A 12,853-nucleotide genomic window follows, 5' to 3' on the forward strand; every position below is an offset into this window, starting at 1 on the left:
GCCTGAGTACGTTCAGTTTTGCTCAACTGTTTGAAAATCAAATAACGTAACGGGTTTACCAGCACAGTAATTCATAAATTTTTCTAAGGGGAGGTTTCAAGATGTAGTTCAGAGGACAACACTTTGTCATCGAGAACGTTGCAATAAACAGCCAGCTTCATTTCATCGGTAATTTGAATGAGCTGGTCCGAATCACTATACGAAAAACGTCTTCAAAACATCACATAACAACCACACACGACCAAAACTACACTCTCCATACACCGCGGGCAAAGCGCCTGATCGGGCTGTCAATGCAATCGACGCGTCGCATCATCTGAAAAGAGGCGAATCGCGAATCGGGACACACTACAATCCTCCAGTTAACTACTGTCCATTTCCTAAACTGTCTGGCCCATTGAAAACGTATCGCTGTGGGAACGCCATTTTGCGCGGTACCCGACTCCACAAGTCCACAGCATGCAGTTTCTTTGCAATGTTTGCCGGAAACTCCTTGAGAATGACCTGTATTCACTAACACCTGACATTCCCGTCAGGCTGGGAACAGATTGTCATTGACTGTGTAATATTCGTCTCCGGTCCCTGTCGGGTGGGATCCATTTACGGTCACTGTTCCCTTTCGCAAATTATACACCATTCCCTGCAAAAACACAGGACAGTCTGCGTTGATGTACGAAATATCTAGCAACTCCATTCACGGTGTGATGATGGGCATGTACGAACATGATAACTGCTTCCTGCCATTCCCATACGTCCCCATGGCGGCCCATGTTACTGCACTGATTCCATACAATCAGCTGGCACACACACACCACGTCACTGCGAAGACTTATGTCAGGTGGTGGAGGCGTTATAAACCGCTGGTACTAGTTCTACACGATCTACAGAACTCCAAATCGACCACTGTGCTCTTTTAACGCGGTGATCAATGTTTTCTTTGATAAGCATATTATTCAATAATTTTATTTAGAAACTTTTCGGAGAAATGACATTTGCGAAAATGTCACAAATTACTGAAATAGCTTCACTTACTAACTAAATTTGTCAATCTCTGTGAATAATTTGTTGATGCAGCGCAGCAACAGGTCAAACTTTTGCAAGGAAAATCGCCAGCCAGCCGGATGTTTTGAGAAGCTACTTTATTTAGACAACCAGTTTCGGCATCTCAATAATCCCATCTTCAGTCCTTTATGCACTCCATGTATAGACAATCAGATGAATCGTATCGATACTTGCATAACTGGAGCTATCAGTATTTGGATTCCATGAATTCGTTTTAGGAGTGTTTACTTCAAAGACTTGATCCTGGAGTGCACAGGGGCCTAAAGGTGGGATTATTGAGATGCGGAAGCTGGTTGTCTAAATAAAATAACTCTTCAAAAGATCCGGCTGGCTGGCGATTGGCCTTGGTAAAAATTTATAAATTTACTTTCTTAAAATTCACTAATTAAGACCCCCTGTTCTTTCTTAGCTGCATTGTAGATTCATAGCTTTACGGCCTCCGAGGTAGCATAACGTTTCGGGAATCCGGAAGACATTGTTCAGTTTAAAGTCTTCATCTCGGAATTTGGGGAACAGCGACATGTCACTGAGGATAGTCCTACAGTTCACACAAGCTAGTAACTCCTGGGCCTGCCTTATGCCTATCATCTCGCCACTTTCAACTCAACAAATGTCTAAACCGTGATCTTCACTCCTAGCGGCGGTGCAGTCTTTGACGCCTGCGCTAAATTTGTATGTGCAATTTTCTTTGTGTTTCTGTGAGAAGAGTACAACAAATTATTAACTAAAGTAAAATACATTGCTTTGTAGGTACGAACGCGCTAGCGTCATAAACGCTACAGCGCTAATAACGGCGAACCATATGGGCTACTTCGTCTTCCGCCTTTGTCCGCTCGAAGAGGAGGGCCAGCTAGAAACGGAGGAATGCTTCTCCAAGTGGCCGCTGTCTCTCACAGATGGCAGCACCGAGTACGAGCTGCCGTCCAACGACACGGGCTACTACTCCGTGGAGCTGCAGCTGCCAGACGACCTCGAGTGCAAACAGTGCGTCCTCCAGTGGACCTATGTCGCAGGTTTGTGCCACTTACCACACTCTGAGGCAATATGAATATTTAGATCGCTTGACGTTGATGTAGTGCAATATCCTAACATTTCACATGCCTCGATATTCACAATCAGGCAAACGTAATTACAAAAACAATATCGGAGATACGAGAATACAGAAGTCATACGGATGTGCAAGGGATTATCAGGGAACTCACACGAATCAGTATTCAGTGTGCACAAACGTAGTTGGGGGGAGAGTGGGGAGAAGGGGAGGGGGGGGGGGGAGGAGATCAGAACTCATACTCAGAAACGACTTTTATGCACACTGCAAAAATCTCGCATAATTTTCCCCTTCGAGTTTCAATGACAAAGGTTTGCCACTATATTCCTGCGATCTGTAGGAGAAGCATTAAATGTGTGACAGTATAGAGTGATGAATGTAAAAAACTGTTATTGTGGTCTAATGATGTGTTTGCGTTGTAATAAATCAATGCAGAATAATAGAGAGGAAAAGGGAGGGTGAAATCCGATTCTGACACATTGCCTACTCGTTTCTGAAATTTCCAAGGAAGCTGCGAAAATTAATGTAGCTGTCAGAAGGATGGGTTGCTATAACAGTATTCTGTGTCCTGGCTTTCTAAAACAGAATAGGAATCAATTATATTTGTTCCCCGATCTTTGTGGATAGGCGTTAGACGAAGTTAGGAGAATAGTCTTGTCCACTTTATTGAAACCAAACAGATTGTGTCACAAGCGAGTGTGGAAACACTTAAATCAGAGACTGTGGCAAACTAATTTATGTACTGGTACCACGGTGGCTTTTAAAACCAGTAAGATATAGCAAATTGAATCAACATTATCGTGCTCTTTATTACAATGAAGGATACTTGCGGATAATCTTTCATCAAAATTTTGCCTTTTGTATTGTCAAAGTCTACCTTCAGTGTGTTGTCTTCGTGGAGGCTAAGAAATTGTACTTCCATTCGAATTTCAGTATCAGAAAATATTCTTTCATTCATCGAAAATGGTCAGAGAACCCAGACATTTATTCGTCAATTTTCCAATTCATAAAAGTAGATGCATTACTGGTGATAAGTACTGAGTACTCAACTGGACGCACAAAAAAACAGAATGGTAAGAACAGGGAGTAGCTTTTAGTAAAGTGAACACATCTCTCAAAATGAAGTTGTCGATATATCAAAAACTAAAGTATTCAGTAAGTATGTTTTTTGAGTTATAGCAGAGAGAAGTGCACTTTTGCTGTGAAAACCGATCAAGAGCAGGCGAGTTGCTTAAGCAGCAGTGGACAGATATGTAATGGAAGAAGCTGCGAGAGATAGATGAAAAAAAGAAGTGGATTAGACAACACAATCTGATGTAAAAACGCCAAAAAGCTGCTGAAATCTGTCTTGTTGTTCAACTAGTTCCTAAAGTAATGTTTTCGTCTGGCAGACCAAATTTTTAAAAAATGGTTTATACAACAAGTCTTTTGTAAAAGCTGTGGAGCACATCTGAAATAATACTTGATTGAAGAACAGAATGGTGTCGAAGACGTAATTATGGACATAATAAAAACGAAATGGAGGTGGGCGAGATATGTAACCAAGCGAGTACATAGTAGATGGATGGAGGAAGTTATTTACTGAACTGCAAGAGATATGAAAAGACCGAGGTGCAGGACAGGCGAAAGATCAAACAAGGAGACGTACAGGACTACGGAGGACTCTTATTGCTTAAAACAGCAGCATATGGAATGGTTGAGAGAAGGCCTTTGAACAACAGTGTGTGTCAAATAGCAGATGATGATGATGATGATGATGAAATAAATGTTAGAAGTTAACGAAATAGTGATGACAGAGATTATTTCTATGAATATTATAGAGTCGTCACGAAACCAAAATCGAGCCGTTTTTATTTTCACGCTTCAGAAAATTGAATCCTCTCTCCTTTCTCCAGAGGTCGGGAACCACTGGTCTAGAATAGCCAACAAGTTTTTTATTTCGAACGGTTAGTGACAGAGGTAGGCTCTTTGGAACCATAGAAGGCTCGTTGTGAGCACACGACCCGCAGCTGTTTCAGTAACCGCGAGGCTGGCATCATTCTGAACCATCGTACACATACATGCTGCGGCTTGCTCGGATGTCGCCACTTGGCAATGTTTTACGAATAATATGGGATGATGCACGGTTGGCATTTGTGAAGGGAAGGGGGGGGGGGGGGAGTGGTGACGATGTTCCAGATGGCAGTTGTTCTCTGAGAGACATTGGTGGCGTAAGAAAGTGCATGCTGGCGTCTGCGTGTACCTGAGAGCGAGCGCATCTAGTATCTCCTATCTCGAGCTGAGTCGAAAAGGTTGAAAATGATGCCCGAGCAGTGAGGTCCATTAGTTGCGTTACAGGTAAGAATACGTCGCGACTATTGCTAACTTATGCCAGACCAGAACTCTAACACAGATTTCCTGCTTTTCACATCTTTATTATATTACCCACACCGATCCATTAATTTCGCTGAATTTAAATTATTTGTCGCTACAGCTAGGCATTCTTGAGTGATTCCAAACGATGGATCACCTATACAGGGTGTTACAAAAAGGTACGGCCAAACTTTCAGGAAACATTCCTCATACACAAAGAAAGAAAATATGTTATGTGAACATGTGTCCAGAAGCGCTTACTTTCCATGTTAGAGTTAATTTTATTACTTCTCTTCAAATCACATTAATCATGGAATGGAAACACACAGCAACAGAACGTACCAGCGTGACTTCAAACACTTTTTTACAGGAAATGTTCAAAATGTCCTCCGTTAGCCAGGATACGTGCATCCACCCTCCGTCGCATGGAATCCCTGATGCAGCCCTGGAGAATGGCGTATTGTATCACAGCCGTCCACAATACGAACACGAAGAGTCTCTACATTTGGTACCGGGGTTGCGTAGAAAAGAGCTTTCAAATGCCCCCATAAATGAATGCCAAGAGGGTTTACGTCAGGAGAGCGTGGAGCCCATGGAATTGGTCCGCCTCTACCAACCCATCGGTCACCGAATCTGTTGTTGAGAAGCGTACGAACACTTCGACTGAAATGTGCAGGATCTCCGTCTTGCATGAACCACATGTTGTGTCGTACTTGTAAAGGCACATGTTCTAGCAGTACAGGTAGAATATCCCACATGAAATCATAATAACGTGCTCCATTGAGCGTAGCTGGACGAAACTAAAATGAGCTCTAACATGACAATTAAGCGTTTCCGGACACATGTCCACGTAACATCTTTTCTTTATTTGTGTGTGAGGAATGTTTCCTGAAAGTTTGGCAGCACCTTTTTGTAACACCCTGTATAGTAACTGGAATCAGATAGATCACTATGGCTAGCCCGTCATGAGTTACTGCGACGTCCGCTTATCCGGTACCAGAAGTGTTACTCCAAAGTGGCGTCTCGTACTCAACACATGAAAGGCGAGAGACAGACGTTGCTGACAGTTAGTTGATTAAGTAGCTCATATACTCAATTTCTGATTGCTAACTTGACAAAATTCCTTGAACGATAATATGGAGACCACCGATACATCCAAGTATTTAGGTAAGTTTTAATAACAAGCTCTATTTATTAACACTGAATACAAGTGTTAGCTTGAAGAAGCCTTCTGAAGACTATGGAGAAGGTCCAGTAACTACAGCAAGTCCATTAACAGGCAACAAAGGCCTCTGAATTTTTTGTCTTGCGCCACGTTGTAGAGATCAGAAGAATTTGCCCCATGTGCCTTTAATGCAGCAGAATTACTGTTCTACATCTACATGACTACTCTGCAATTCACATTTAAGTGCCTGGCAGAGGGTTCATCGAACCACAATCATACTATCTCTCTACTATTCCACTCCCGAACAGCGAGCGGGAAAAACGAACACCTAAACCTTTCTGTTCGAGCTCTGATTTCTCTTATTTTATTTTGATGATCATTCCTACCTATGTAGGTTGGGCTCAACAAAATATTTTCGCATTCGGAAGAGAAAGTTGGTGACTGAAATTTCGTAAAAAGCTCTCGCCGCGACGAAAAACGTCTATGCTGTAATGACTTCCATCCCAACTCGTGTATCATATCTGCCACACTCTCTCCCCTATAACGCGATAATACAAAACGAGCTGCCCTTCTTTGCACCCTCTCGATGTCCTCCGTCAATCCCACCTGGTAAGGATCCCACACCGCGCAGCAATATTCTAACAGAGGACGAACGAGTGTAGTGTAAGCTGTCTCTTTAGTGGACTGTTCCTCAAAAAAGAAACAGTATGAGTGAATCACGATATTCACACCGAAACAGACGGTGATAAGTTACCAGACGATACTTTACTGTACTGACGTCACATTTGGTTTAGCAGCTGGAGTGTGATCCACCAAGGGATGTGTACAGTACATGTAAGTAGTTCACAGTACAGCAGGCGCGAGCGGATTGTAAGGGCAGAGAGAGGCACACTTACGTTATGGCAATAATAACTCTGAACCCCTACACTCCGTCAACGTCGCATAGGTGAAGAGCGTGACTGCGCGCTCAGGAACTACCTTTTCACGATGCAACAAACCTAATTGCTGAAAAAGGCAACCATTCACCTATGTTCATAACTCTACGATTTGGTCACGCGGAACCTTTTCATCTCAGCTAAGAGTGTCACCCTCTCGTGTAACGATTATGACTGGCAAGACGCAATGCATTCCCAATGCAGACGTTCTGAGGGCAATGTTAAACTCAGAAACGCGGAGTCGTCCCGTAATTCTAATCTTGCAGATGCCATACACTGCTCTCGGTGCGCTGTAACTTTCATACCTTATCCATGCTTCCTTGACAGTGCTGTAATTTTCACAAATGGAAGTGCGTAATACAAGGATTTTGTTAAAGCTCCAGACAGTAAAACTAGAATCTGGAACCTTCCATTTCCCGGGCAATGCTCATACCGAGTGAGCTATCCAGATATGACTCGTGAACCGTCATTACAGTTCACTGGTCACTCATACTTTTCAAATTCACGAAAACTCTCCCACTCCCCCTGCTGGACTAGCACTCCTGTAAGAAAAGTTAGAGCTGAGAAATTGCTTTGCCATATCCTAGTGTTTGCTTCCAGAATGTATCTTTTCAACGGAGTGTGCACTGCCTTGCAACTTCCTGACACCTGCGTGCCAGACTGGGATTCGACTTTGGCAGACAAAGCTGTTACCGATTGTGTTGTGGAGGCACGAATCAGTCCATCTCTCTCAGCTTCAATTCTTCCAGTACTTCTCCCAAGACAGCAGTGCTTCAGCAAGTGTACCTCTGCTGGGTCCTCCTGTAACCCAGAAAGTAACGTACTGCATTTTTTTCTTCAACAATTCTTTGTTAAACATAATGAGAGTTATACACACGAAACAATGGTGTTTTATCTACATACCCTATTTTCTACGTAATCTCCGTCCCGTTATATGGGGCCTTCCTTCAGCGTTCGGCCGTCTGTGCCCTGTTGGTACTAATTTTTGTCCTGATAGCGGAGCCAGTGCTTCACTTAAACGTCTTCCACGGACGGCATGCTTTAATGGCACAAACAAGTGGAAGTTGGAGGGAGCTAGGTTAGGTATATCACGTGTGACAGCCGTGGATGGTCTCCCCGACCGCTGCAAATCGTGGAGCTCCGCCGAAACGCGTTTTAATGACCTCACCCTCCGTGCCGAGCGACTAACTGTACTTCTATCGACAGCAGATGCTCCATAGACTTTGGAAAAGCGTTTGTGAATATTGCCCACAGTTTCTTCCTTTTGCAGTGATAAATTCAATGATGACACGTTCCTTACAGCGTACATCACCTACAGACGCTATTTTGAAACTGTCCTGCAGCTACGCTATATGTCTGAATTGACGGAAACTTGACGCGTTCACTCAGGAGACTTCAAATAATACATACATAACGTTCCGCATTCGTAGCAATTTTTTCGACTGAGAAAAAAAATGTGGTGCATTATTTTCTGGGCAACCCTCTTAGTAATCGAGGCGAGCTGCAGATTAACGTGACACCTGACAATTTTTACACAAACAAACAGTTGAAACATGCGGAAAAAGCAGTAAGTGACAACATGTATCCTACAACTGACTGGAGATAGAATGCCAGCCCTTTGAATTTGTAGTTTGTCCCCCTGTGGATTACCGACTGACAAGTAAGCAATCCCGAGGCTGTGACAATCCATTTCTTCGCAATATTCTTTCTTCCAGCAGTGCTATCACGCAAGATATGTAGAAGAACTTCTGTGAACCTTGCAAAATAGGAGAAGTACTGGCAAAAGTAAAGCTATGCGGTGGGTCGATTGGTGGGAGGGTATGGGGGTGGAGGAGGGGGATGGTGTCATGTGTCGTGCCTTGATAGCTCTATATGAGCATTGAAAGAGATATGACAGTTTGCAGGTTCGAGTCGCGTTACGGCACACAGTTTCAAAACTGCGCACATTCTGCTGCAGAAGGAAAGTTTCATTCAGGACACTGATTTTCTATTGTTAATTAGTAACGCACAGCGAGATTCTTTGTTCAGGTAGAAAGGTAACTGAGTGGTGTTTTCGTAGGCAACAACTGGGGCGTGTGTGACGACGGAACGCAAGGCCTGGGCTGCGGGCCGCAGGAGACGTTCCGCACGTGTTCGGACATCGCCATAGCGTGAGTCCCTGCATCCGCCTCGCGGGTCGCGGACGTGGGCTGCACGGCTGCCGCGCGCTCGCTGGGCGCTCACTTGGACGCCGGCGCAGCCGCAGGTGGTCTACTCTGTGCTACAGCCGCGGCGGCGCCCTCTTCTGGTCTCCGCTAACCGAGACGACAGCACCGAGTGGTGCCCCCCAGCCAACTCCTACACTCTCAGGGAATAGCGACTACCAAAGATACCTGTACATTACAATAATGTTTATTTTTTTACACGTCTACAATGCAATTACCTTTTGTATTTATTTGAGATGTTTACGTAGTCTTAGTTTTCGTGTAGCTAATATTTTGAAATAAATATTTCCTTCTAAAATGCTTATACTACTCTATTCTCCATGGATATGTACTGTATCATCAAGATTCCAGAACTGCCTTCCATAATTCCGTCTCCTGTTTTTAAAGACACATCCACACGATAGTCCTATTACTGGGTTTTCGAGAGTCATATGAATTCTACAACAACCCTGCAGTACTGGCTGGAACATTTGAACGGTGTCGACAACATTTTTGAGCGAGCAAAACTTTTCACAGGCCAAGTCTAACGCGATCAGGGGTCTTGTATGAAATAAGCTTGCTTTATCTCCAGCTACACAACTTCTCAACAATACTAGTACGAGACCAACAGCATGCAAATCTGCAAGTGAACGTCACCAAAGAGGAGAGACGGAAAAAAGATTAGGTTTTAACGTCCCGTCAACGGTGAATTCGTTAGAGACGGAGCACGAGCCCTGATTGGGGAAGAAAACTGGCTGTGACGCTCCAAAGGAACCATCCCGGAAAATCTAAATCAGAATGGCCGGACGTGGATTTGAAACGTCGTCCTGCCGAATGCGGGTCGAGTGTGCTAACCACTGCCTCGATTTCGCTCAGTCTTTTCAGAGGAACCATCCCAGCATTCACCTTAGGCGATTTCGGGAAATAACTGAGAATCTACGCCTGGATGGCCGGACGGCGATTAAATCACTGCCCTTCCGAGTAGAAGTCCGGTGTCTTACCGCTGCGCTACTTCGCAGGCAGGGTATCCAAGAGAGATATCCAGCTTAGAGGGCTGTCCTCATATAACCTACAAAGGAAATACTAAGACCATAATTCTCGTTTTATAACGTGGTATAAATCATTGTCTTTCACACCATTCTCAAACCGTATATCACCCCCCCCCCCCCCCACACACACACACAGACAAAGAGAGAAACAACATGGGAGAGCATTCGGTGTGCGAATTATCGAATCGAAATTTAATGTTCTCTTGACTCGAACGAGCCAATGACTTTAATGTGATGTGCTTGTAGTATAAGATAATGCAAAACTGTTGAGAACTGCAGAGTATTTGCTATTATTAGCTGAAATTTGTTGCAATACACAATTAGTCTTTCTCCTCTCTCATTCCTACTGCCTACACCATATTCTCCCGTAGCCCTTTCTTCTATTCTTTTAACTGCAGATGCATTTGAATCTCCCATGATGATTACATTTTCATCTCCCTTTACACACTGAATTACCAGTTCGATATGCTCACATATTTTCTCTCTCTTCAGGTTCTGCATAAGACGTTGACATGTGTACCCGAATTATTGTGCTCGGTGTTCGTTTGCTGTCGATTCTGATTATTTGCGTTAATGTTTACGGAAATCCTTTTCTAAGCTATTCGCTCATTGATGACAGCTTTGTTTTGCAGTTTTACATTTCCGTTCGTTTTTCATATAAGCATACGGTGGATGTTCTAAAACAGTTTTATTTAGACGGAAACAGTATTAACGATCGTACGTTCTCAGGAGAACGCAAGTAGGTATACGAGGTGTGACAGTAAAGTAATGAGACAGTTGTGAAAAAAATATTTCTTACCGTTTTAGCCAATTTTGGTGTTGTCCTCTTCAAATTAGTTCCCTTCTAATTGCACACACTTTTTCCAGCTCTTCTGCCACTGATGGTAACATCTCTGGAACTCATCTTTTGTAATATCCTCCAAGATCGTCGTCACAGCTTTTTGTACATCTTGTGTTGTTTGAAAATGGTGTCCCTTGACCGCCGTTTTGACTCTTGGAAATAGAAAAAAGTCGCATGGAGCGATATCTGGTGAATAAGGTGGCTGTGGTAGTATTGAAATTTGTTTTGAGGTTAAAAATTGCTGTACTGACAGAGCAGTATGGGATGGCGCATTATCATGATTCTGAATCAAATTATTAGCAATGTTGGCACAGAGACGAAGAACTCTTTTACGAAGTCTTTCTAATATTTCTTTGTAGTAATATTGGTTAACTGTTTGTCCAGGAGGCACCCACTCTTTATGAACAATTCCCTTGGAATCAAAGAAGCACACAAGCATGCATTTCACTTTTTCTTCAACATTCGTTCTGCTTCACTAAACATTTCATGCAAACGAAAAAACTGAGCTCTTGACATAACCTCCTCTCCAAAAGCCTTCTGAAGCTTGCCGTAAGTTGACCTCGCGTTTCACTCAATTCAACGCAAAAAGAAATGGCATACCGTTGCGCAATATTATGCGGTTCCATTTCTGTGACGAGAGACAAAAACAGGTGTTAACTTATTACAGCACTCATGAATAAGCAGTTGCTTCAATGTGCCGCTTGAAGCAGCTTATAGACCAAAGTCAAAGATATTGTGCCTACGCAAGTCTGCAGGGTTGCCATATCTTGCAAAGAAAATCAGTCTCATTACTTTATTGTTACACCTCGTATAGATTTATCCTTAGTATTTCCCTTTTCAGGTTTTCTAGCTTTCCTACCGCGTTCCAACTTTTGACATTACCGTTTCGTTGTTTATTCACCCTTTTTCTCGTAGTCACTTCCTCCTTGGCAGTTCCCTTCCGGAGTGACTGGCCACGTGTCCTATAACTACACCTTATACGTCTTTAATATCCGCCCCCAGTAACTGAGTGGCCAGCGCGACAGTATGTCAGTCCTAAGGGCCCGGGTTCGACTCCCGGCTGGGTCGGAGATTTTCTCCGCTCTGGGACTGAGTGTTGTGTTGTCACTATCATCATCATTTCATCCCCCTCGACGCGCAATTTGCCGAAGTGGCGTAAAATCGAAAGACTTGCACCCGGCGAACGGTCTACCTGACGGGAGGCTCTAGTCACACTACATGAATGTAAGTCTTTAATGCATTGGTTTCCATTGCCTTCTGTTTCCCCATGTCATTGATCACTGCAGATTCTTCCGTCTGTTAGGGGCAGGTTTCAACCCCACGAGAGTGCCCTGAAACTCTGTCACCTCCTCAACCCTCTTTGACAAGGCTGTTGAAAAACAAGATGACTTCTTATGCCGGAAATCTTGGCCTGCAGCTGCTGATGACTGTTATTCAAAATTCAAGAACTGATTATGTTGCAACACGGGATGGAGGACTTTTAATTGCTAGTCAGAGATGCTGCCTCTTTTCTTTTTCTTTGTTTAAAAAATCTCATTTTGGTCGTTATTGTCGTTGCATTTGCTTGGGGCGGCCGTCCCATGACACCACTTTGCGTTCATCGTTGATCCGCTGACTTACTTTTTTTTTATTATGAGGACAGCTAACCTTCTGGCTGAACACCTTGAGCTACCACGCCAGCGACTCTAGACTACGGGTACCACACTGCAGACTCACAGTAAATTAAGTTTCGTTATTTGCTACCATCCCTGGTATTGCAATTTCGGTTCAGCGGCGTAGAATATCTAATGCATTGAGTGACAGAAAGTATACTCTACTGGTAGGTGAAACCCAGTTCTTACTCAGTCAAACGTGGATCGTTTGTGCAACACAATAGGCGAAGCCTTCCATAAGGTTGCATCACTTTTCGGACAGCCAGCAGCTCTCGGGTATCCCATTGATGCAAGAAACTGTGAGCCGGCTCTCTCAGGTGAGGTTTCGCGCTATTGCACAGAGGTGTGAGCGCAGAGAGGTGAGTCAGGAGAGGCGAGGCCGGCGGCGGCTGCCCCCGCACGCCGCACGCTGGCTCATCACGCCACGCAGCTCTCTCCAAGGCAGGTGGGTCCACCCCGCTCCCCGCAGGGCGCCCCGCGGCCGACGCACGTCGTCTCCCCACACACAGCCCAGCACAACCGGATGCACTACCGCAGAGCCTACTGCCCCTCTGCCAGCTCACCGG

General features: G+C 44.2%; 1 protein-coding gene across 1 annotated transcript in view; it reads left to right on the forward strand.

Moving 5' to 3' along the window:
- LOC126361221 (uncharacterized) overlaps positions 1-9,064 on the forward strand; it is a 32,644-nt gene extending 23,580 nt beyond the window's left edge. The window contains exons 3-4 of the mRNA XM_050007772.1: positions 1,813-2,075; positions 8,622-9,064. Coding sequence (XP_049863729.1) covers positions 1,813-2,075; positions 8,622-8,716 — 358 coding nt within the window. The 3' untranslated portion in view covers positions 8,717-9,064. The remainder of the gene's footprint in view (positions 1-1,812; positions 2,076-8,621) is intronic.
- The last annotated feature ends 3,789 nt before the right edge of the window (positions 9,065-12,853 follow it).

This window comes from Schistocerca gregaria, chromosome 1, assembly GCF_023897955.1.
Source record: "Schistocerca gregaria isolate iqSchGreg1 chromosome 1, iqSchGreg1.2, whole genome shotgun sequence".
Classification (NCBI taxonomy): domain Eukaryota; kingdom Metazoa; phylum Arthropoda; class Insecta; order Orthoptera; family Acrididae; genus Schistocerca; species Schistocerca gregaria.